Source organism: Schistocerca cancellata, chromosome 2, assembly GCF_023864275.1.
Source record: "Schistocerca cancellata isolate TAMUIC-IGC-003103 chromosome 2, iqSchCanc2.1, whole genome shotgun sequence".
Taxonomy (NCBI): domain Eukaryota; kingdom Metazoa; phylum Arthropoda; class Insecta; order Orthoptera; family Acrididae; genus Schistocerca; species Schistocerca cancellata.
The window spans coordinates 158,392,066-158,419,370 of NC_064627.1; the positions used below are offsets into that span (position 1 = coordinate 158,392,066).

At 37.6% G+C, this 27,305-nt stretch overlaps 1 protein-coding gene across 3 annotated transcripts in view; it reads right to left on the reverse strand.

Annotated features, from left to right (window-relative positions):
* LOC126161447 (RNA-binding protein lark) overlaps window positions 1–27,305 on the reverse strand; it is a 105,189-nt gene that overhangs the window by 77,707 nt on the left and 177 nt on the right. For all 3 annotated transcript variants that reach the window (XM_049917263.1, XM_049917262.1, XM_049917264.1), the window contains exons 2-7: window positions 26,510–26,670; window positions 12,157–12,393; window positions 11,931–12,073; window positions 10,394–10,438; window positions 6,697–6,811; window positions 6,309–6,616 (exon numbers count right to left, since the gene is read on the reverse strand). In XM_049917263.1, the coding sequence (XP_049773220.1) occupies window positions 6,309–6,616; window positions 6,697–6,811; window positions 10,394–10,438; window positions 11,931–12,073; window positions 12,157–12,393; window positions 26,510–26,653 (992 nt within the window). In that variant the 5' untranslated portion in view covers window positions 26,654–26,670. The remainder of the gene's footprint in view (window positions 1–6,308; window positions 6,617–6,696; window positions 6,812–10,393; window positions 10,439–11,930; window positions 12,074–12,156; window positions 12,394–26,509; window positions 26,671–27,305) is intronic.

Sequence of the window (27,305 nt, forward strand, 5' to 3'; positions counted from 1 at the left end):
AACAGCTAATAGCGTTTTTGGTGATGCTGTACCAGTGAGCATTTGGACAATAGTTCAACTGTGTTTAACTATTGGATTCAAGGCAGCAACAAAGGTGCGTAACATGCAAAAAGATTTTTCTCCACTGCTTCCGTTCTCCCATGCGGTGAGATTTTCCAGTCAGCAACCATTCTGTATTTCTCTGCTGCAGTAACTTGCACCCAAGTCCCAAAAAAGGTGACTTTTGCAATTCATATGATGAAAATGCTTGAGAAATTTCATCACCTTTGACATTGAGGCCACCTGTTAATTTCTCTACCTCTGCACCCACCTTTACATCTGCAATCATGACACTAATACTGCCTTAAATGTGAGGTAGTGATATGTTCTTAAAATACCTAGTTTTAAACTGTTAATGCCTGCATTTCATTTTAATCAGTGTTAACATAGAAAATTGGTATGCTGTTTGCGTTTCATCCTCCATATCACCTCCGTCATACTGCTACATTCTTATGGAGGTAAATAGTAAGCAGATCCAATTTTATGTGGTATACATTTGGACACATTCCTACATACACCTTATAAAAATATGGACCCAATGTTCCACACTTTCCATGTCAGTCGGAAATTTTAATCCAGCCACTCAATAGACTGGGTTTTTAACTCCAATCCCCAGTGTGATTTTTGTGCCTTCCATTCGTTCCAAATGGTCAGTTCATAGTAAATTACAATCACGCTATCCAGAATTTCTAATCCAGGAAGGAAACAAATGAATTCTATGGTTTGCATCAAAGTTAAGTTGCCAGAACAATATAACAGCTCACATCATAGCATTTAATAATACAAACTAGTTTTAAATTGAGGGTTATATCCAGAAGTGTGCTGCACCAATGAACAGCCACTCAATAGACTGGGTTTTTAACTCCAATCCCCAGTGTGATTTTTGTGCCTTCCATTCGTTCCAAATGGTCAGTTCATTTCCTGAAAGCATTTTAAGAAAATACTGGCTTGTGGATATGTGCATAGCTTTTGGCATTTAGTAAAGGTATTTTTAGTATACTGCTCAAGCACCACTTCATTTCTTTCCTATCTCAAATTAACATTCCAACTGCATTTAACATCTGAACTTTGACTTTCCTCACTTATTGACACATTACTGAATCCACCACATGTATACCAATTAATGCTTTTCTTATCAAGATTTTCCAAAGTAAGAGACAAAAATTATACTATTTACCTTAAGCACTTTGGGTTTTGGAAAATAATTAAAGTTCATGTCACATGAGTGATACTGTTGCTTCTTACACTAATGATACTAGGAAGTAAATTACAATCACACTATCCAGAATTTCTAATCCAGGAAGGAAACAAATGAATTCTATGGTTTGCATCAAAGTTAAGTTGCCAGAACAATATAACAGCTCACATCATAGCATTTAATAATACAAACTAGTTTTAAATTGAGGGTTATATCCAGAAGTGTGCTGCACCAATGAACATTAAATAAAAATTATGGTGAAGCAAGAAATTTAGTTTTGAAAACTGATACACTGCTTACACTTGCAAGATTTCACGAACATTATACAGCTGAAAGACAGCATATGAAAATCTAGCATTTCACAGCCATGTTTATTGGGTAATGTGTGATTTTGACAAGTTTTAATAAAAGACAACTCTCATTCCACCTGTTTTGACGATCTCTTTCACACTGAAGGTGTGACAAAGATTCTCTCTGTACTGTCAGCATTCTAGATACAGACTGGTATTTTAATACTAGACTTGAGTGTGGGTGACAAATCTCAACCAAAAATGGGTCCCAGGTTCAATTCCCGGCCAGGTTGGGGATTTTCTCTGCCCGGGGACTGGGTGTGTTGTCTTCATCATCGTAATCATAATTTGTGACAGTGGTCAGACTGGACTGTGAAAAAATTGGGTCTTTTGTACAGGCACTGATGACCACACAGTTGAGTGCCCCACAAACCAATCATCATCATTGACACAAAAAACAACATAATGAAATTTTCAGGAATTCTGTCTAGGTAACACATTTTAAGTGATTAACATTGCAAGACCACAAGGTTAACGAAAGCACGAGATAGGCCATTGCAAATGTGAAATGCTGGTACATTAATAACTGGTATAGAGCTGCAATGTTGAATGCAAGCATGCAAATGCGCATGTATAGAGTTGTACAGGTGTCTAATGTCAGTTTGTGAGACGGAGTGCCACATTTGTTGCACTTAAGAAGTTGGCTAATGCAGGGATGGTTAATGCTGCTTGTGGATGACACTGGGGGTGTCTTACTGGAGACAGATTTGGGGATCAAACACACCAAGGTAACATGTCGACTCACTCTCGAGCTTGTTTGGTTACAACAGTGATAGGGGGTGAGCATTATCCTGTTCAGAAACACCCCCTGGAATGCTGTTCATGAGTGACAGCACAACAGGAGATATCACCAGATTCTGAACCAACTGCCGTCAGAAGATACAATAGACCTCCACCCTGTTCTCCAATGACTTCTCACTTTACATCACTAAGTCGCAAATAGTAGTGGTTTGGATCCAGTCAAATGCACACTACAGGATGTCTACCTCGGAGCTGTCCTTGAAGTAACTGGTTTGTAACAATTCGTTGTGTCATTGTGATGCCAACTGCTGCTGAAATTGCCATTGCAGATGCAGTATGATGCACCAGAACCATATGCGAAACACAATGGTCTTGCCTATGGTGCCACATGGCTGTCTGCAGCCCAGTCTTCTTGCAACCATACATTCTCGTGATCGCTGCTGCCAGTTCTCTCTACAATATCGCAGGATCATCCAGCTTCTCGTAGCACTCTTTATGTGACCTCGTTCAGACAGACTGTTTATGGAGTCTGCCATCAAAGGCATTCTTGACTAACCAACTCACCATGTCTAATCTCAAAGGTAACTGACACTCATGACCATTACAGTATATATTTAAAGCAAACTATATGCATCCTCAAAGTGACACTACCACCACCTTTCTTACATCACTCATCAAATATGAATAGACATTTTTTAGATGTAGAAAAATGCCAAGTTTCATTTATGTCACAACTTCTTGGTGTTGCAATTTTTTCCCATCTTTGTATATTATAAGGCAATGGGACTTCCTTCTGAACAGTGAACATACTGGACAAAAATTCAGAAATTAAGTAAACAAGAGCACCTTACCATTAATTCAATTAGCAATATAACATTACCTAATTCACAGAAGAGCCAAGCTTTCAAACATTTGTCAGATGTATATTTTAATAGCAACTTAGTAGGTATTCTAAAAGTCTAAGCTTGCCTTTGTGTTTGGTTATATAAGGTGAGTATAGGTAACACCAAACTATTGAGCCACGCTGCTTTGTCTGCACTTTCATTATTGCAGTTAGCCATAATATGCAGTTTGGAGACACTATAATAACTGTTTCGTTTAAGTGATAGCATCTTCCACTGAATAAACAAAATCACACCTCTGAAATATACAAAGCCATTCTGACAGTTCTACACTACAGCATAAGCCAAAGTGAACATGAAATGGGTGGTACAAACAACAACTGTTATTGTAAACCCACTCAATCTTTAATCACAGTGGGAAAATGTTGCTATACAAATATCTAACAAAATTCAGAAAAAAGAACTTTTTTTCAGAATGAACTCTCACTACATCTTTTCCTGCTTTGAATACAATTATGTTGTCCATATACTTTACAGAAAAGTAAAAACGGGCTGGATAAAATAGTTGATAAATTATGAATAAAAACCAATGACTAGTTTCTCAAATGTTGCAATATTTCCATACTCCACAATCACATTTCAGCCCAACTTTCATCTATACCAGCCAGTGAATTTCCTGATTACAGGACAAAACTTACGTTTTCTGAATAGCACATTCCCACAAATTTTGATTAAAATGTGTACTTTAGCAAGTAAATGGCAGTGTAGTTAAAACTACACAAATTTTATATTAATTTCAAAGAAGTGACTTCAGGAGTATAAACTGAATAGTAGCTGCACACTTACAGATGTGCAACGGAGTAGTTTTGATTCATAGAAGTATGTTAACATATTTAACTGATTTATTGTGAAGTAGTCAACTGTGTTAACTTCAAAGATTGCAGTCACTTCAAGAAACTTTACTCTCCCAATGGATCCAGGAACTACAGTTCTCAAAAATGGATCACTATGGAGGCAAGGAAAGTAGGCTCCAAAAAAGACTTCATCTATGAAAATGCTCACTACTTTGCATGCATATCAATTTCACAAAACTAATTACTGAGTAACATGCATTGTTCTGCATGCTAATAAGGTTCTGGGTATACTGTAAGCAATGACTGTAAAAATGAAAACTATTTCTTGGAAATTCATACAACAGTGTCCTGAAAATGCATGTGAATATCTTCATGAAAATACTGCAATTCAAAAAGAGCCTAATTTCCTCGCCCAGGGTTAAGTGTGTGCCAAGACAGTACGTCAAATTTAAGCATCACAAACACGGTTATTTTAATTTAGGTATCTTTATTTCTTATTTGTTTACATGTGTATTTGTACAAGTACACTTAGAAAGCAAAATGTAAAATCTTTACTTTTAAAAATACTGATACCACCACAACTGACATTAAGTATATTTTTATCACATGCATCAAGACTGTTGTGAAAATTCCAAGAGAAACGAACTAAGGATATGGGTTCCAACGTCAAGTGTGTGTTTTATTACTGGTGTCTAATATAACACCATCTCAGATTTTTGCAGGTCACAACTGGTGAGTGCCTCAACAACCCACTACTCTATGAAGGTTGTCAAAGCATCAAGTACCTAAATTTTATAAGCATCTGTTCAGCACAATCTTCAAGCACATCAATATATTTTTAAATCACTGACAAGCCATCAGTGACATGCTAACCTGAAAACCTGTCACAGTTTTAATAACTGCACAGAAATTACTGTTCAGTAAGCTTATCACACAAATTGAAAATTCAGTAAATATTTTATGCATTTATATCTAGTGCATTACAGTCCTCTAAAACAAAATGTCACGAGAACCTCTACTGGACAATTCTAGTGCATTTTTGAGCCCTACAGTATTTTCAGACATGACTTACCACTGAAATTGTGGAAATTACATTCATTAATTACATACAGTGGACAACATACTGTAAAGCATTAAGTTCATATTAATTTTTCAAATTTTATATATGCATATAAAATTTAATGACAAAACCAAATGGAATACTCATTACCCAAAAACAATGCTGCCATGCTTTCAGCTCACACTGCAACCAATCTGAGATTTTAAACAAAGAAATGTAAAACAAAAAGAGAGTATTTACCCTTATGCAGGTATGTCCATTTTGAAATTATTTTAAGAAATACAAGATGAATATTTTTCTTTTGGCAATTATTTTTCACTGAAGAGTAAATAATCTCAAAGAGCAAAGTCTTTAGGAGCCAAACTACTACTCCACATACAAAGCACACTGTACTCACACAACAGCAAAATTGTACACCAACCTGTGCAGAATTATTATTACAATAGATATTTCTAATGCAGGTGTATTATGTTTTACCTTCAAACACAAAAATACTTTGTTATGTATAATAACTAATATAAAAACATGTAAAGGCTCCATACAGAAACACTGGTCTTGTTAAATGCATTAAGTACACACATGTAATGAGTCTGAGGGTGTATCATTTAGGTATCCAAACACTGTCTTTACACCATGCACTGTACAATACTCTTCACACAATTTTCAAACAATATACAAAGCTTATTGAACATCAAATTAAATAAACACACGTGATGATTTCATGGCTCTCATCAAGCCTAAAAAACCTAGGGAGTATTTTTCCAAAAATATCAAACTGAAAATTTCACAAGCAAATGGTTGCATCTAGCTGAGGCAAAGTTTTTACTGTACAAGAGCTAAAAAATCTAAGGGTTTGATTAAGACTTGTGTGTTCACACACACACTAGAGTAATACAAATTACTTGAGGCACAAGTAATTGAGTGTTTTGTATAAAAAGATCTGTTGCAATTTTTTTCCTCCCAGTGCCTATTACCTTTTCTATTCTTTTCATATATTCTTGACAGTAATAGAGCAACTGTTCAGGTTTTAAAAACTCACATGGTGCACTATACACTGGACTTTCATGAATGGTCCACAACTGACATTAGAAAATAGTTTCAGTTACAGTTTTTAGAAAACCTAAAAACTGCTCATGCATTCACAACAGTTTCCACTCAAACCTTCACTGCACGAATACATTCTGCAGTGGGTGTTACACAATATACTATAGAGAATTCTCTTACCTAAATCGGCTTGGTGGAACAGCAGATGATGATGGTGATCGCCGACTGAAAATACTATACTCTGAACTTGGGCGATCATAAACTGGTGAATCTCTAACAGATCCAACAGGTCCTCGCAGCCCAATGGGAGGTGGTGGAGGGAGAGCATCCCTTGGCCTGGGAGGAAGTGGTGGTGGGGGTAAAAATTCTCGGCCACGAAGTGATGGTCCCAAGTCACGAGGAGGAAGAGGGGGGAACCTGCGCTCAAACATGTCGCGTGGTGAATCTTCAAATCTGTTTCTGTCATAGAAACCGTCATATAAGGGGTCCTGTGAACAACAAAGAGTGTGAAATAGCACAAGATCATAATGTTCTCTAATAATGTTTTAAGCAATTAAGTGGTATTTACCCTCATTCCAAATCTGCCCATCATTCTGTCACGCAGGAATGGTGGAGGTGGTGGAGGAGGATATGGTTCTCTGCCAAAAATAGGGCCTCTGAAACCATTCCTGTCCGGTCCTAACCTGGAAAATAAAAAAGACGAAGACTATATACAAGCTGATGAAATATTTGTTAATAGCAAAGAAAAATTTACTTCTGTTAACCCTCAATTATGACCTATTTTAACCTAATATAAAATACAGAACAATACATCTGGATCATATTTCATCTTCAAGAAAAGAATCTACGATTCCCTAAGCTAGCAGTGCTACCATCTCCACTTTTCTATCAGATGTGTTGAGGTCGAGTGCTAGATGTTGTAGCTAACAGCTAGATGTTGTAGCTAACAGAACATCCAAAAGTGTTAATTTAACTTACATGAAGTAATTTAGCAACACATTTTATAAAATATAACAACAGCATTAATAATAAATTCAGACTTGGAAGGTAAACAAAAGTGGTATGATGCAAATAAAAAGTAAGGCATCAATCTCAGTGGTTTAAAAGTTTCATCTGGGTGATTGTGAGCAAAACCTGAACAGATATCAAGTTAAAACTACTATAACCAGATTCCACTGGCTATTTTCCATTTTTTGTATGTGTGCATGGGCTTGCAATCTAACCACCCACACAGAGCACATTCGAACCAGGTTAAACTACAAACTCCCAGGCTATCTGTACCAGCTTCTAACAAAAATCTAACTTGCTTCAGGAGCCTACAGGTAGGGACAGCAAACCACATGAAATCAAGTTCACGAAGGCGAACGAAAAATTCACAAAAGGGAAAAATAAATAGAAACCCTGACAGAATAGGTAGAAATGCTCCAATAAGCCAGTCAGGAGACTATGTCTTAGCATAAGTGAAACACTGAAAACACACTTCACTTTTACATCGTGTAAGTTTTGTTGACATTTCCTAACTGATTGCTTTAAATTTAAAAATTTCTGGATTTTTAAATCCAAATCACTGATGAAAGCGTATTATCAAAACACTGCACATAACTGCAAGTGTCTACGGCTTGTTAAAAGTGGCACTGGCAGCAACTTACATTTGGTGGGCACAGAGGTGTGCAGATAAACTGACCACCCATAACTGCTTTACTATAGCACAAAGAAAAGAGGGAATGAAATGAACATGTAAGACATGCATAGGAAATCTGTATTTTTGTTAAGCCAACAATGTAGGAAATATAAGATTGCTATCTACCGTAAGGGAGACAATTGCACATGGTACAGTTAACAGAATTAAAGTTTTCGGCCACAGCCTTTACCAGGAGAGAGGAAAATGAGAAACACACCATTTATACACACAATTTCTGGCCTGAGCTGTCAGTCTTATTTGTATGAATGGTGTGTGTGTTTCTCTGTTTTCCTCTGCTGATGAAAGCTGCTGCAGCCAAAAGCTTTGTGTATCAACTGTATCTTCAACATTTTGCAGCCCTATCAGTAACTCTATAAATATTAATTTTAATTATCAACAGCCTTAGTTGCACCGTTTACCTAAGTTTCAGTCGGGACAACCCAATCTCCTTCAGAATAACAGTTAACTACAGTTTATCCATAGTGGACATTGTCAAGCTAAAACTTATAAATCCACAGATCATCGCCAGACTGTAAAAACTTATCTGAAACTGCCTCGGCTCCACTTCGCAACTGTGATGCAGCAGCCACAAAAGTTGAGCCCAGGCAGTTTCAGGTAAGTTTTTACAGTCTGACAAATTTATGGATTTGTAGTTTTAGCTTGACGATGTCCACTATGGACAAATGGTAGTTACTGTTATTCTGAAGAAGGTTGGGTTATCCCAGTTGAAACCTAGGTAAATTGTTCAACTGAGGCTGTTCATGATTAAAATTAATATCTCAACTGTGCCTATCTGCACTCTTTACAGTAAGCAGCAATCTTTTTTCCTACACTGGTGATATTCCTATGTGAAGTTTCCAGTCTTGTTAAGCCACTGAGATAAAATCCTACAACTTGCATTACAACACCACCTCCCAGAAAAAAGCTACCACTTTTTTTGTTGCATACCTACAATCACCTGATGTCCAAAATGAGCAGGCATGGCATACTGAAATACAATTTCACCTTAAAGCTGACCTACAAAGGTCAGAGCCACCTTTAAGTCATTAGCAATAATCACTTAAAAGTGGTTTTACCATTCGTAAGACTTTCTTAAAATTCTAGTACATTGCAGACAACAGAAACCAGTAAAGTAATAGTAGTATTAGATTTCTAGTAAGTTGCACTGCTCTTATTCTATTCCAAAATGGTTAAAAATATGACTATTGCATGATGATTGAACAAAAAGTGGCTAAGTTACCAGCTACCCCACATTAATACTTTTCAAGGGACTTGGAAAAAAAATGGTGAAAATGTGGGAAAATGTAAAATGTACCTGTAAAAGTTACGTACAGGATACCACTTGCATTTTCACACTTAATTTATATACATGTAATAGGTATCAACGTACTTTAGTCAGGGACTTGTTTATTATCTAATAAAAACCACTGATATAACAGGAACTGATAATTGGGAACTAGAAACGTTTGACTCAATTTCATATGTCAATCTATGTATTTGGAACACCTGCAGTTGTCATCCATTGTATAAATAATGAAACACTGCATCAGTTAAGTATTTTTTTCATGCTCAGCATAGTACATTTCGAGAATTTTTCTTGATGTCAAGTGCAAATATTTACATAAGCATTTTGTGTGGTGTTTGCATATGTGTTGTTCAGCACCACTTTAACTGTAGTCATCTTTTTGAGGTTATCAGGTACTGTGCTTCTCAGTTATGTAGGAAACCACACATGCAAACTATCACTCATTTTTCGGGTAACAATACCAAAAATGCATATGTACATACTACACTTAACAAGAATAAATTCTTTAAACACTTTTGCCCAGCATGAAAATATATGTAACTCACACTGTTTCAAAACAAAAACATTTCAGCAACACAAACTGAATGAAGGTGTCACCAAGCAATACAAGCGGCCAAAAGAAGATACATGATGAATGTGATTCAACAGAGGTGTGACGATTAGAACAATCACAAAACTGCATACGCTGTAGGGGCAGTTTGGAAATGGTTTTGATTGGTCATATCTTTACTCAAACGAACCTAGTTACTCCCATCAGCCACCACACAGTTTGGCAGCAACATGAGATATGGCATGAATTGTCCCAACTTTTACACATTTACTGGTTTTAATCCATCCAGTAGAGCACCCTGGTGTCAAGGAACTTTATCACATTATGCTTGTAAACACTACTTGACAGCCAACATCATGTTAGTGTCATTTTACATCAGCCTTTTCTCCGCAAACATTTTTCATAAAGTGTAAATTTATAAATATGTGGACACAGTAAATTTGACAGGAGAGATATAAAATTTCGCAAATGGGGAAAAACGCTGATTGCGGAAATGTGAAATGGGGTTATACTGTGTTTTAATGAGGAGAAACTAATGCAAAATAATTTAAACTAATTTCTATGTCCAGAATTGTGGATTATGCAATCTCAAAACACAAATTAACTGCATCTGAAACATTTTCACTTCAGAACTAAGGAGGTGGTACCTTATGCCAAAACTAGAAGTAGCCATAAATCAACTTAGAGAAACAGCCTCATTACATAGTAGTTGAACACAAACTACTTACCCAGCTTTAGGACACTCCTTAGACCAGTGACCACCTCTTCCACACCTGCAAAATTACAGTACTATTTGTAATTTTACACCGTGCAAACGTGACTCCATTATTTTTACATCCAGCTGCTACAGGAAAGCAATTTAATACTTAGGATGTTTCAGCATAGCACTTATTTACTGAAAGTTGATTAAATTTTCAGGATTTGTTAATGCAAAATCTTTACTACATTTAAAAACACAACACACAATGAACTTTCAGTATTGTATACCATGAGGCATCTCAAACTGCCTCTTCCTTAATCTTTTTAATGGACTAAAATACATTGTGCACTGAAACAGTGAAAATAGTTTCACATACCTAAAGGGGCAAGGAAAGAGGCGGTGCATTTCTAGTGCTAAAATTTAAACCATTGTCAAAAATGTGACTTTCTTCCTAAATTACAATTTCTGTGGAAGTGGTATATTGGATCTGAGATTGTGACTACATTCTTCCATCTCTGTTTCAAAACATGTTTGTGTGCTGCTCTCATTGGCTGTGTAGAAACTGCAGCTAACATCCTCTCTTTCATGTCTAAATCACTGGCTGCATAGAAGCAGCACCTGACATCCTTTTTCTTTCTATCATACCTCATGGTAAACAATGACAACACACTGACATTTACCCTATTTTTTTCTTCCCAGTTCTTGATATCTCCTGCTTCACTGCCTCCCTGACAAAGATCTTTATGGTATAGATAGCCTGTCTTCTGTCAACAGATGATCCAGCAATACAGTTCTACATGTAAACTGCAACCTGAGTGTGCATCATCAGGTTATCACTGTAGACACCAATGGCACAAAAGTACATGGTCAGGTTCTTGGCTTGAGGGGTTAAGCAACATGTAATTACAACTTGGGAAGGGTCTGATACTACATTCATATTAAGGAAAGTAAGCACATGAAATGCATCTTTTAAAGGATATGTATTTCCTACATTCCGACAGTCAATAAAAAATATCAAACATGCTTAGAATTTTCACTGTTTCAGGAGAAAATAACCAGTTGAGATCCAATTTGATCAACATACAGCTCAGCTGTCCATTACACTATATATTACATTAAAACTCTTATTGGGATTGGCACAAAATAAGTTATGACATTTTAATTATATTCTCATATAAAGTTAGACCCAATTAAGCACATCTGAATTAATATATTAATGCTGGTGAGGACCTGGACATAAATCCATTCAAAATTGAATTCGGTTTCAGGAAAGTTTATGGTTATACATGAAAAATATGCTAGAAACACATCTGGCTTAATGAAATTAATTTTCAGTATGGAATATCCGGATTCCTTTAGCATGTTTTAAAAGCAAGTTAATCGCCAGAAGCATTACACAACATTTAACATTACGGTTTAACTGAGATGTACATTTAAATTAGCTCAAAGATGTGAAAGTAACCACAGTTGAAATGGCTGTCCTTGTCTGTGTTACATTATGCTAGGTAATATTTGCATATCCACAATCATACAATGCTTTATTAAGAAATTCAAAAATGATTTACCTGTAACACTGCTCAGGATCTCCCATTCCCGGTCGCTGACGAACCCTACTTGTGGACACCTGGACCTTCATTGGCTGCCCATCGACTATGTACCCATTCAACTCTTTAATGGCCAAGTTCACATTATCATTTGATTCAATATGCTGAAAAAAGTAAATAAAAATCTAGTCTCTAAACACTCAACAGTTTTAATTCATCCAATTACTATAGCAAGAGTCATACTCACCACAAAACCGTAATTTCTCACGATGTCACATTCCAGAACTGTTCCATACTTTGCAAACAATGCTCGCACCTGAGGTGCTTTTGTGTTGTCAGTTAGGTTTCCAACAAATATCTTTGTTGTTGGTGTCTGAGGTCCTTTGCGACTTGTTGCAGCTTCCACTTTTATTGCTTGTCCATGAACCAGGTACCCATTTAGATTCTGAATTGCATCACGTCCACCTTCTTCATGTTCCATATGCTACAATACAAATTCCCATTAGTTATAAAAATATAGTGTCAGGTGGAATAATCAGAACTAGGGCTAATTGGTAATAAGTACAAAATTTTGGTGGAGAGAAACTAGTTGTAATAGTTGGTAGCTTGTATTCAGCCCTACTTTTATTTAGACATCACTTTCCCTCTTTCTGATGCTGAATCTAAATTGTTGACCTTTTAATGTTTTATGCAGTAGTTCGTTAGTTCCACATTGTGGTACAGAGTTCAATTTTTCCCCCTTTATTTACTGCCACATTACACATTGTCAAAATTATCTCCCATGTAGCCTTGTCATTCAAGGCAAATTTATTTTTTCATACACATCACTTTCCTTACCTCAGCCTTCATTGGCCATAATTGTTTCATCAGCCTAATTCAAAAGGTTTCCTGAGCCATCACATCTGATCTGTCCAAAAAGACAACTTAGGAGTCCCAAGTCATTATTTATCATATGGCTTTACCAGAGCAAGTGCGGTATTGACATCGTAAATTGACATAACATAAAAATATAAATATACATATACACACATACATAATAATATAAACAGAACAAACACCAGTCATTAAATCTGAGCAAAGTTGAAATATAATCACAGCTACAATTTGTCGAAAAGTTATGTCCAAATGTGACAGCCATTTAACGGCAGCAGGGCTGGCCTCCACGAAGTCTCTCCAGTCACCACAGAATCTTTGCAGTGGGCAATCTTGCACTAGATGTAATGTTAGTTCATCAGTTTCACAGTCACACATTGTGTTAACTTTGGCACCCCATTTGTACAGCATGGATTTAGTTCTTGCGTGTCCAGTTCTCACACGGTTAAGCTGGCACCAGATTTTATGAGGAAGCTGCATTCCTGGGAGTTGTTGGCTGGGGTCCCCTATATTGTGTCAGTTAATGTCACTATTGTTCTACTTGATTTTCCAGGATATGTGGCAGTCATAGGTATTTCCTTGGGCAAGTGTTCTGTCTTCCCATATTGGCGCTCTTGATTTAAGGCGATATAGACAGCAGTCATGTAGTACTTGGTGTATCAGTAGTACTCTTGCCTTATCTGCACGATTAATTTTTTGCCATTCCTGAATTGTTGCCTGCTGTCTACAGATTTCAGGCAGAGTGATGTTTGAGAGGACATGAAGCCATTCTAGAGGTGTTGACTTTAGTGTCCCTGTTATTGTCCTCATGGGTTCATTGATCTGGGTGTCAATCTTCTTAAATGGGCACTCCTACTCCACACAGGGGCACAGTACTCTGCCACGGAATAGGTGTGTGATATTGCTGCAACACTTAGTGTATTTGCATCCGCTCCCCACGTGGTACCTGCTAATCTCTGGATGATATTTCGGGTTTTCAATTTCTGGCTAGTTAGTTCCAGGTGTTTCTTGGAAGTAAGTGACCTGTCAAGTTATGCCTGAATATTTGGGAAATTTGTTATGTTCAATTCGTTTTTTGCAGAAAGTAATATTTAGTTCTCTGTCTGCTAGTCTGTATGGACGGCACAGGTCTCCGTTTTATTTGGGTTTGGGCACAGTCTCCATTTTTTGTAGTACTGGTTTAGTACTTCTAGGTCAGCAGTTAAAGAGTTCTTTCACTATCTTCTAGTCATTTGCTTTGAGTAGCTATAGCCATGTCATCAGTGTAGCAAAACTTACTTGACTCAGTGTCTACCATGTCACTGATGTAAACATTTAAAAGCAGTGGAGCCAATACAGATCCTTGGGGAGTCCACTTTTTATTCTTTTTGACTTGCTGCTTTGTGACCCCAGGTTTACTTTCAGATATCAGACTTTCAGCATTTTTTCCAACAGTTTTGTCAATTTCTAGCATGGAATCATGTTCGCAAATTTCAGGATAAGACCATCTATCCATACCGTATCATAAGCTGCACCGAGGTCGACAAAGACTGCTGATGTTTTCAATCCTTTCTGGAATCCCGATTCTATGTATGATGTGAGGGCTAATACTTGTTCGTAGCAACTCCAATTAGTTCTGAATCCGGCTTGTTCGTGAGGCAAGTGTTTTGTCTATCGTTGGGTACATCCTATTGTAGATCAGTCTCTCCAGCAACTTATAGCAAATGCTCAATAATGCTATTGGGCAGTAGTTTGCAGGGTTTTCCACCAGATTTCCCTGGTTTAAGGATAACCAGAGTAAGACATTCTAAATTCCTTTGGGATATCTCCAGTTTTTAGTATGTCATTGAAGTAAGTAGTCTTTAAGCCAGGTTCTTGCTATTGGTCCCAGATTTTTTATAAATTGAGGAAATATATTATCAGCTGCAGCTGCTTTCCATAGTTTGAGGGTTTTTATACCTTTGTTTACCTCCTTGATAGTAAAAGGTTTTGAAAACTGTTTTCTTGCAGGGCTATCTCAACAAGGCTATGACGTAAGTCACATGCCTTGAGATCAGGTCAATTCTGTTTTCCCACATCTGGAATAGCTGTTAGAAACCAGCATTACACCTGGCCTAAATTCACAATTTCTACGGGCTGAGCATTTCTTTCACCCATTCCTTTTTCCATGCCTATATTTTTCTGTATCTTATTTTCCAATCTGTCAATTCACCCTCCCCACCTGTCTACCATGTATAATGCACACAATGCTTTCCACTATTATTAATTATTTCACAATGTTTTATCAATAATTTCTGTCTTGCTTATTACCCCCTCTTCCACCTTTAAACCCTCACATTTTCAAATCTCATCCAGTGTAGACACCGATGTCTCTTTATCCCATCTGATGGGTCTCCCATAACCCAGGTACTGAGTAACTCTTCTGTAACTTTACCAATTTCCTAAAAGTTGCCAGTCTTCCGTCATTTCTTTCTCTTTCCCTTTAACCCTTCTGCCATAAGAAGCCACTGGCTCCAAAAGCTTGTGCATTACCATATCCTTTGCTTTTTCTCCTGCTACCACTTGGTGTGAAGACTTCTCTGCGATTGTGAATTTCAAAACATTGATTATTGTCACTGATATAAAGCAGGGTACTTGGGTATAGATATGAGTAAGGACAGCAATACAATACTAAACCACGACTGGTTCATTCTGGAGGACAAAGCCGAGGATCTACATTAAAGAATGTCCAGACTGCAGTAAACTTCGTGGGCTTGTGTACAGACGATAGGAGCTTGAAAGCTAGTCTGAATACTGTTTTCTGTTGTTTCTAAGCTTTACCCATCAGTCTACTCTAGGTGGGTGGTGATTGATTTTCCTCATTTTAAATATTGTTCCATCAAGGAGTTTCCACTATTGTTACAGATCAGAGCTACACATAAATGTGTCACCAGCTTTATATTATACAAATAAAGTAAAACATTATGGGAGTGAATAAGCTTACTGTGTTCAGAAAGCAACCCTACACCACTCACTCAAATAACTTACACTTTCCAGAGCTTCCTAAATTAAATCTGCCCCTTTAAACAGGATTAGCATAAAATTTTATTCCAACTTTGTTTTCTTTAGGTTTTGATGTACCACTGGACAAATTATGACCCGGGCATCCTTGAGTTCTTCCTCCATATATTTAAGCTACACTGGTCATAGAAAACTAAGGCAGAAATGTGATAACCATGACCTGACAACTGAAGCTGTTTTACAGCAACATGTTAAAAAGTATTAATGAAAAACCCTAAAGATGATCATGCTGGTAAGGCTTTCTATCAGGTGTTCAGAACTGCAACTCCAGTACTTCTTTGAAGAAACCTGAGCACCTACTGGAGATCTATTCACAATCTTTTTTACAATGAACTGCATAATTTGTAAAAATGTGTGAAAAGATAATGAATAACAAGGCTTTGTCCACAATTGTGACAAGTGGGTTTTTGTAGTGACCCATCTTGGTTTGAGCTTTTGCGTGGGGAGGGAGGATGGATGAAGTAGCGAACTAACAACTGTTCTAGCCTGCATTTTGTGCTGCTTCAACAAATGGAGCTCATTTTATTAGTGGTTTACTACATTTCCCTCACATATAAAAATGTGTTTATTTCCAATTACCAAGTCGAAGTGCAATTTTGATATTTGCTGGGCAATCTACAATTAGTGGAAATGGCTATACAATGTAACATTCATTTAGTGCACCTCCAAAGTCATTCACCTGACAAAAAATTCCTAACAAATGTGTGTTTGCCTTCTTAATACCAAATGTCAAAAATAAGCCCGTGTATTCCAGTATAGAGCAAATGGGTAAAACACTGGAGTTTAGTAATTAAAACTCTTTGGTCAACTTTGCTCTCAATAGACTAACTTTTCAGAAGCTTTGCACAACTACACAGACTTGCAACAATACAGACCTTTTCTTAACAATACATCTTGTACCAATATCCCTTTTGGCTCCCTTATCTAATAGTAAGCGCCACTGCCTCCAGATTGCATGGTCCCATGCCCCATTTCTGGCCGAGTCAATTTTCCATCACCCAGGAACAAAGTGTGTGACATTTTGTATTTCCATCGATGCAGAAGGTCACTAAAATGGAATCATGTAGAAAAGCTTCCATTGGGAGGGGGGGGGGGGGCGGTAAATAAAGACTCCCAGCCAATAAGGCCATAAACTTATTATTAACCTAGGTAATTGTTTCATCCTTAGACAGTAAGTCGTTGATCTAAAGATAAAATTGCATGCCTCACCTCACAAGTAACCTTTCACATCCAAGTCCATTTTCACTCCTGGAAGTCTTTTAGATTTGTTCTGCAAATCTGCACAAAGTCGCATGAAATCAACTCCCACTTTCGATGCAAGAGAAGCCAATCCTCATTTCTGACATCTTCAGCACGTAAAGTGTTAACAAAAGAAAGTTTCACATCAGCTGAAGAGAAAGAACTGGGAAAGATGGATAAGATCAACAAGGAAAGAAAAATACAACTGAGATATGGCTAAAGAGGAGTAGCACTGCCAAAGCTTACTAAACTTTAAGAATTTATGAAGCAATCTTTGATTAAAGCTGGAGCACAAACACACTTCAGAATTCTTTCTGGCAAAATAAAATCAAATACACCTATGTAGATGTGGTGCAAGACGTTAAGGGACCAAGAAACTGATTTTGTGAGTCTCAAATCTGTGGACAAAATTAAAAAGTATTACAAGCATAACACGAGACCATTTGACATTGGCAAATGTTTTACCTACACTGACAAAGTAAAGCACCCAAAAGACAAAGATGTCAACGTAACTTCATGATCAGATATCATAACTTCATACATGAACACTTATCAAGTAGGTAAATGACTAGAATTTCCCATTTCCAGGACAGAACAGCCACCAGAGTGCATTAATTTTGTTCATGTGTTGTGTTACAAGGCCTGGCAAAGTACTGAGGGGCACAAACAGCATTAAGATACCGAACGATCACTGAAGGACACAGATGTTGCTGACCCATGAGAGGGAACATTATCTGCACCCGACAGTTAGATAGTGATCTCATAGTGGGTCTCCAGATGACTGGCTGATCAATATTGCAATATCGAGATTTGTGGGGCATTGGCCTGTGACACTGGGAAGGACTGCACAGGGCCTTGAGAACAGGCATACTAGTCAAAGGTTTCCAAGACTACCACCACAACAGAGGTCTGACCCATGAGAGGGAACATTATCTGCACCCGACAGATAGAGATCTCATAGTGGGTCTCCAGATGACTGGCTGATCAATATTGCAATATCGAGATTTGTGGTGCATTGGCCTGTGACACTGGGAAGGACTGCACAGGGCCTTGAGAACAGGCATACTTGTCAAAGGTTTCCAAGACTACCACCACAACAGAGGTCTGCCAAATCCTAAAGCTCATTGTAACCCTAAACACCAGTCTGCCATCAGAGAACAACTGATGAACCCTCACATTTTGTGTCATCCCCACCACTTGCCAAATATTAGCAGCAACTGAACTTTGGAATTATTATTCCATGCACAAACTGCCATTAACACAGCAACACAAATGGCTGTTTTGAAGTGGTGCCAAGACACGAAGCATAGATTGGTTGGTTGGATTAAAAGAGGGGGAAAGGGACCAAACTATGAGGTAATCAGTCCCTTGTTCCGAATAAAACAATGTCATAAGTGTGAGAATAAAAGAAATGAGACAGAACTCAAAACAGAATGAAAGGAAAATTACAAGAACGATGCAGGGCAACAAACATGTAAATGGACAAAAGGGGACAAGGAAACCACAGAAATGGGATGAAGACATTAAAACAACAAAGCAGATTACCTTGGTTGACTGACCATGAGAATCCACAACACTTAAGACTGCACATGATTGTTGCTACTGTGCATTCAGCAATGGGTCACAGTTCTGCACTACCCAGCATTACCACCATCATTATGTTGGTGGCTGATTGATCAGGTGAACTGACAGCACATCCTTCAGTGTAATCCCTCTGAGACAGTGTAGAGCGATTATTCATCAAAGCAACAGCAGTTCACAAGTGGCACCTGTGTTTATGACCTGTGTGCATGATAGGTTACTCCTGCGGTCATGAGACTCCCAAAAGTGAATGTGTGATACTAGCTGACAAATCGATCCCAATGCCAGTACCTCAGTTGTGGGTTAGCTTGTAGCAAGGGAGGATATAACAGTTTCAGACACTCTTCCAAATCCAATCAATGCACGCATTTAGGCCAGAGTGTGTGCAACTCAGTTGTTAAGTGAGCTCTTATTTCCAAGTTTATTGTAAATTTAACAATTTTGTAAGCATTTAAATAAAATCACATACCCTGTCAACCTGTAACAGTTTCCTTCACCCTTTCAAGGTGCTTAACCTTTTCCAGAAACAGCTTTCCATATCTAAGGACTCCAAATGAAATTAATTTTTCAATATTCCATTGATGTGTGTAAGGCTTAGCTATGTACTTTTGAGGTTATGTTAAATGAGAGTTACTGTGGGATGGAGTGACATTTATCATTGATTTAAAGATTTTTTCTTCCAATCTGGTTAGGCTTTATTATTTTAAGTGAAATTCAGCATATAGCTAATAGATGTGAAGCACTGGAAAACAATGTGTTCTACCTTTCCTCCTTAACAGAGGACCAGAAAACTGATTATCTCTTACGTCTTTAGGTTAGACTGATCACATGTATTTTTATCATAAATACATAGTACAGTTTTACCTTCTATTCAGGAGTATACAGTCTCACAGAAAGAGGTGACATTTTAATGAAATTTTATATTACACTACACCTAACAGTGCTAGTTGTTAACGGGGTTTCCTTGACATACTTTCAAGTTGCTGATCAACTTTTAATTCAATATCTATCTTCACATTAGCTGGAGATTAATTACCTAGCAGAACTGTTTAGTTAATCTTATCCCAATTCATGTGGGCTACCACCATAGTTACAATGTTATTCAAAACAGTTTTAAACATTGTTTAGGAATTATGTTGGAGCAATTATAGACACCACCATAATCATTCAGGAAAATGTTCATATATCATTCCACTGTTGGTTTACAACCATCCCTCCCAGTAAACTCTTAATCTATTGCAGTGCCATTTACCCCTACAACACTGTAAATGTATGTCATCAGCTGGAATCAAAGGTAATTAACCCAACAGCAGAGTTTGTATTCTTTTGTCTTAAATTGCAAAAATAACCTGTTTAAATTAAGCAAAATAATTCCTTCAAGTTGAAGTAAAGACTTCTCAAAATTTTTTCTAATTACCCTACATGAACGTCTATCAACATATCTACAATTACTCCCCAACTGCCTATCAGCCAACGAGCTCTAAATGACAAAAATACACAGAGGGTGTCCAGAACGTAGGGATGAACACCTAAGTTCTACAGAACATATGAAACTAATTCAAAATGTAATTTTTTATTAGACATGAAGCTGCTTCTCCCACTTCAGCATGAAAAATTGTATTTCCTTATTACCAACCAGGACTGCAGAGCAACAAGCAATGTTTTTATTGAAGATCTCGATGACACGTTCACAAACATCTGGTGGTATGCTGTTAATAACCCTTTTAATTTCATCCTTCAATTGTGTTTTGTTCACTTACACTTCTGACTTAACAAATCCCCACAAAAAAAAGTAACAAGGTGTAAGATCACATGATCTGGCAGGCCATTCCTTGTTGCCATGGAAAGAGAATTTTTGTGGAAACTTTACGTTCAGCAAAGCAATCTGTTAACAGGATGTAACATGTTGCACAATCTTGTTGAAACCCAAAATTGTCACTTTCATTATGTTTCGGTAAAGGTCACCGTTTGGTGACAGCAGCTGCCTCATTTTCGAAGCACAGGCCGATTACTCCTGCCCAGAACCCACATCGCCATCACTCGTGGATTTCAGTTACCCCTAATTCTACAGTTCTGATGATGTAGCCACTGAGGTAAAGAAAAAAAAGTTCTTTTGGGAAGTTCTCATTCTCCGCTTGTCGAGCCAATATCCATAGAGCATACCGCAGTCTCTTTCCATGATTTGCAAGCTTCAACTCCTGTGCAAGTTGATTACTGTACGCATGCATTATAAGATCTTTTGAAAGGATTTCATGCAGTGAACTTTGTGATAAATTCAGTTGTTGGTCTTGTTGGCCAACAGATGATCTGGGCCTACAGTTACACTGTCACGCCCAACAACGTTTTCTTGTGTTCGAACAGAACACAGTAATCCTGTTTTCTTAATGCTTGAAACAGGACCTGTGGCCTGAGACTTCTGGACCAACTGCCCAACTCATGATTCGGGCGGAGCAGAATTGCGTCCAAGTGCCACACGCAATTCATGAACAGATGCCATGGGACTTCTGCAGTTTTTCTAATAATGTTATCACTTTGATACATTGCTTAGTTATCTGCTCCATGATGAAAGTAACATCAATGCACACCAAACACACAAGCCATTAGGCTACTAATGGAGAGCATTGCTGATAAAACATGAAAAAACCACAGCTGCCAAGCATCATATGACAAAATGGCACAAAATTCAAATTTGTCCTTACTTCCTGGACACCCATTATAAAGAATAGATGCTGTGTCAAAAATGAAACTCGGCCACAGGCAACACTACTTATCAGTCTTACCATATCTTGTCAACTCAGAACCAGATAACCTATAAACTAAACACAGACCTCTGGCTGAGCTGTGCAAAACCAGTATCACACTATTGTTCAGTTTCAGGCAATTTAATGAAATGGAGTGGGAGCAGCAGGATTTTCCAGCCACCTCTTCACAGATATTTCATCCAATCCACAAGTCTCTCTTATGTCACTATTATGATAAAGTTGAGGGGATATGACAAGCAATGAGCACTAGATTACAATGTTGTTGTTGTCTTCAGTCCTGAGACTGGTTTGATGCAGCTCTCCATGCTACTCTATCCTGTACAAGCTTCATCTCCCAGTACCTACTGCAACCTACATCCTTCTGAATCTGCTTAGGGTATTCATCCCTTGGTCTCCCTCCACAATTTTTACCCTCCACACTGCCCTCCAATACTAAACTGGTGATCCCTTGATGCCTCGGAACATGTCCTATTTAAAACTTTTTACACAAACTTTAAAATAAATGTTCTGGTGCTAAATTTTAGTTTTACAAGTCAAACCTGCTCAAATGAATTTATCAAATTCACACTAGTTTGAAGAACACTCAGTTTTATAATTGAGGACCTGAAACTGTCCAATAAGCAGCTAACCTAACCTACACTCCAGGCTACACAACACACCAGGCTCTCGGAATGATTACTAGTATCAATGGGGACATCACTGGTCAAAGCAAAATGAACTTCACTGTTCTCTACACAGGAAATTAATAGGACCACTATTAACAATCTGCATTTCACACATTTCCAAAAGTTTTGGTTTTCATCAAAATTTCTACTGTGCATTATGTAATTTCCCTTTTGCTGAACTGTTATAAGTGTCATGTGACTCATGCCTGGGAGTTGTACCCTTATTAAGAACTGCACACACTGGAAAAGATGCACTTAACCAAGTGCCCATGACTTATCCAATGCATGCTGCTGCTGCTAACAGTTTGCATGATTAATGATGGGAAGTGCTCATGATCATCTTTATTTGGATATGGGTAGCCAATCTCACTCCTCATTCATTATTTCCTATGCTTTGTAAATGAGATTAGCTGGTATTATTTTCACTCTCAGAAATTTAAGCTGAGCTACTGCAACCACCCTAACCACCATCTTAAACATACAATGAAACAAAAAATGAGTTGACTCTTCAAAATTAGTGATGGTTAATCTCTCACTCCCCATTAAGAAAAGAAACTCAATATTTTCATCCCACCAAAGTGAATCCTGCAACATCACCCATCTGGCTACGACCAACAATAAATAGCGATGGGAAAATTTCATGTGAATGTGATAACATGAAACCTCCAGCTTTTTTTTTTTACCTCTTTTTTTTTTTTTTTTTTTTTTTTTTACAAAATACTATGAAACTGAATTTTCCCCACTTCCATGAAAAAATTTTCCCCACTTCCATGAAAAAATCTGATATATTTGAAGACACCAGCTTACAGATTTTGGTATCAGTAGGTTTAAATTGGATCTTTACTTTTATTCTCAAGGCTGAGGCATGTGCAAACTGATGCTTAGATGTGTTAACTTCAGCTGTCCAAGTCAACTTTCCTGGCACCATTGTATAACAAATCACAGGAAACCAATATTTTTAAGAGATCTTTGGTGCAGTACTTCAGCTTTGCAAACACGTAAACATGGCACCTCTTTTGAATATGTTGTAACTTGTGCATTTTAATTGTTTACAAAATGTTGATGCTCTTTGTGTATTCTGTTTCTTTTATGACGTGACTTAAGACCCCTTAATGGTATATTCCTACGAACGTACGTAAATGTTCACTTTATGACTAAGCAGGCAAATATGGTCAGTAATACTGAATAAAATCTTTGGTTTGAGGTGTATCGAGAAGCTTTAACAAAATTTTACAAATCCGCCTTGTGTGACAATGTTTTATGTATTTATGTTTCAGCACTTGTCTGGTACCTCATCTAGGCTTGACATTAATTCTTAATTAGTGTTTATGTCTTAAATTTACAGAATGCCATTCTTTGGTAAATTACTGACTGGCAGCACATTGTGTTTTATCATTGTAACTTCCCAAATGCTTTGTATTTACTCAGGCAGTACAATATAGAAAGTTTGTCTTCACAGATAACCTTATTAATTTTTTATACCATTTGAAGAAGCCATGAAAAATATACTGTCCTCAGTTCTAGCACATTTAAACTGCAGTTTAATTTCTGCAAGAAATTTTTAATTATTCTTACTACCTTTTTGCAGTGCTGTGTGGATGTAAATCTGATTGGAAATGCTAGATAACAGTACTGGGAAAAAAGCCTGCTTCCGTATCTGGATAAAATATGATAAAACATTTGCCCTAAGTACGATAACTCCATATGTCCTCACCAAACAACATGCTGCAGTGCTGCACATGGTCTCGTAATGCTCCAATAGAGTAAAGTGGAATGTTTGACGTGTGCCGTTGGCTTTGGCCAGTGACGTAATGTCAATGACTGCTACCACGTCTTTTGGTGCATATATTCACAGTTTAGTTATTAATTGGTAAAGCCGTCGAATGCGATTGTAAAAGAAACCTAGTTGTAGTGATAGATAGATCTGCAACTTTGCCCGATGTCTAGGTTAAGTTGGAAGGTGATGGATGTGAATTGGCGAAGCCAATGGAAGCAAGCCAAAAAAATCTTGTGACACTGATCTGTACCTTAGCTCATTTGAAAAACAGCCCAGTAACATCATGGAGGCTCACCATATTGTTTACAGCATGTCACTTTTCCTATGCTGGTCAAAGCTAAACACTTAACCATTCCTCTCTACACACAGTACCCAGGAAATTCCAAACAGAAATGCATCAAAGAGTATAAGTAGGCCAAACACCAAGCCTGGACTTCCTATAGCACAGCTGCACCATGTGCAGTAACACCTGTTTTCTGGCATTCTCTGGCAACTGTTCAAATGAACCTATTTCAAACAATTCATGGGAAAATATTGTGAATAGTAGTTTGAGGGCTACTTTCAAACTTTTGACACAAGGTCAATTACGGTGTGTGAGAATGTGTGTTTAATTTCTTAAACCACAGAGCATTTGACTCGTACTGAAAACTTAACACATTGAGGACCATATACTGAGAAATTCCAAGCCCAGAAGACCAGCCATTTAAAATTTTACTGGTACATTTGTGTCTGATATATCCTAAAGGACATCATGCAGAAAAAGGACCAATATTACATGTGAAAGCTTGGCTTTGCTTGTAAATATTGTATATGTACATTAATTTACACATTTTTCACACTATTTAACAGTGATGTTTCTGTTGGCTGACTACAACCCATGGCCTATGCTGAATATCTACTGTTACTGGCAGACGATTGACAAAAGTATATTGCAATCTCTATTTGGGCACTTAGGAACCTAATGTCATGTATTTGGCGGAATTTTTATTTATAATTTCATAATACGAGAACACAAAGTGTACATGCTGCTGTGCACCAAAGACCATTAAAATACACGTTTTCACTGTTTCGTTTCATGAAGTGCCAGGAAATTCTACATCACCAGTGTATTAAACTTTCACGAAAGGACTGGTAAGTTTCACAGCTCCAGGTGAAGGTATACTGTCAATGCAGAAAACGTATTTTAATAGGGGCAATTCAGGATTTTTTTCTTGTCCACCTATACACCCTGACACATTTTAGTACAGATTATTTTAGAGTAGATTTGCCATGATGGATGACAAGTTTAGTCAGCATTTAGGAAAAATAAAGAGTACAGTATCTTGACCACCATCTCCTGAAGGTAACAAACATTTCATAAATTTGTTGCAACGCCAATGTCACATCCTTCAAAATCTCCTCATCGATGTCATTCGATAACCAATTTGCAGCAAAAGTAAAAAAGTAGCACTGGGTTGAACTAATTTGACAAAGCTAAGGTAAACATGAATGATGGCTAAGAGAGGGAGTACATCCGACTTTTTGAAGTACGGTGAAGGGAAGGTGCTATCCCAGCATCTGTCTGGGGTGATTTTAAGGGAATCACAGAAAACCTAAGTCTGGATAGCCGAATGCAATCTTCTGTTGTCCATCCAAATGACAGTCCAGTGTGTCAACAATTGCGCAACCTTGTGACAAATCAAGAGCTAAGTTTAAAGAGCCAATGAGATTCTTATTCGTAATTTCCTTGGCTTTGTAAATGAAATTGGATGATACTGTAAATACCTTCAATCTACGGTATGCTCTTAGATACCTGCCTAGCACCTCAAAACTCACAACACTCAGAAAAAAGGAACAGCTGAATACTTGTGCAACTCACTAGCTATTATGTACTGCCAGCTGAAAGGCTGTGACTAATAAATTGCCAACAGCTGCAAGTAACAGAAAAGTCTAAAAGTTGCATACGTGAAATTGTAGGATGGACTCCAGCTGGTATCATACTTCCTGTCTAGAGCTGCCTACAGAAATAGTGTGCGACACCACAGAATGTGAGTATACAGTAAGTTAGATAATATTCAATGGAGGCACCGTTACATTGTCCGCAACTTCTGTTGCATGGCACCGTTGGTAACAGTTCGTGTGTTGAATGAGGGCAAGTGAACATGACAAATTACTTTTTTCTATAATTTTGTATTTTAAGCTGAGGTACTGTAAATCACAACTCAGAAAAACAGTACCTGCAACAGCCATACCAACGAATAGTTGGAAACATTAGCAGGCTACAAACCCTGGACAACATGAAATGCACTTAAGCCAAGAAGTTTGCTTTCAAATTTAAGTACTGCTTTTCTCTCTCTCTCTCTCTCTCTCTCTCTCTCTCACTCACTCACTCACTCACACACACACACACACACACACACACACACAACTGATTATGCATATACTTCAAGTACCTTCAGTTCTTCCTCATGACTACAAACTATATACACTTCAGACTTACCTTAAATCGTTCCAGTTAAAGCCTCAAACTTGCAGATTGTAGAAAACACATCCAATTCAAACACTTTTCATAGTACTATTTACAACTACTGAATTATAACAGTACTTGGTTCGAATGCCTCAAATTTATGAACTGATTTTACTATACATTAGTGCTTAACTCGGCCACATACATCTGATACTTACCACGAATCCATAATTCTTCACCACGTCACATTCTACAACTTTTCCATATTTTTCAAAAAGTGGCTTAATATCATCCACAGTAGTTTTGTCAGCCAAGTTGCCGACGAATATCTTGAATGTGCCTACACTACTGAAGCCTGGCATTTTGAGTGGCACCAGACCTGTAACAACAGTTTCAAAACATGTAATACAAGCGCCGGTTGTATTACCGTAATTCGAAACCGAAGAATGTTTTAATAGTGGAACCAATTTTGCTCGGAGCAAAGTATGTAAAACATACTAGCAAATACATAACCAAAATCGTAACATGCTATTCTATGCCTTCTGCGTTTGCCTTGCACGGTGCCGTAAACGCCATTCAAATTCCCACCCGGTGAAGTAACGTTACTGCCACAATTGCCAACGTAACATCACCAGCTACTAAATAATCATAATGCAACTCATCTTAACACAACTTACCCACTCATCTACCGATTTTGAATAAGAACTGCCTTACAATTTTCCAAAAACACACACCGTATATCCAATGGCGTTCCTGTAGCATCCAGAACAATTAAAATGGCGCCTGCGGGGTAATGCCCTCGTAACGAAATTTTAAAATTGAAGATTACTACCTATACACATAAATGTAACTGCAGTTAACTCTCTAGCACTTCCACTCACATAACAGCAAACTTTAATCTTATAAATATTGATCATACTTCAAAATGCGGCCTACCGCTCCACCACGAGTAACACTGCCTACACGAATTACCAATTACAACACACTAACAAAAAGTAATGAACAAATTCAATA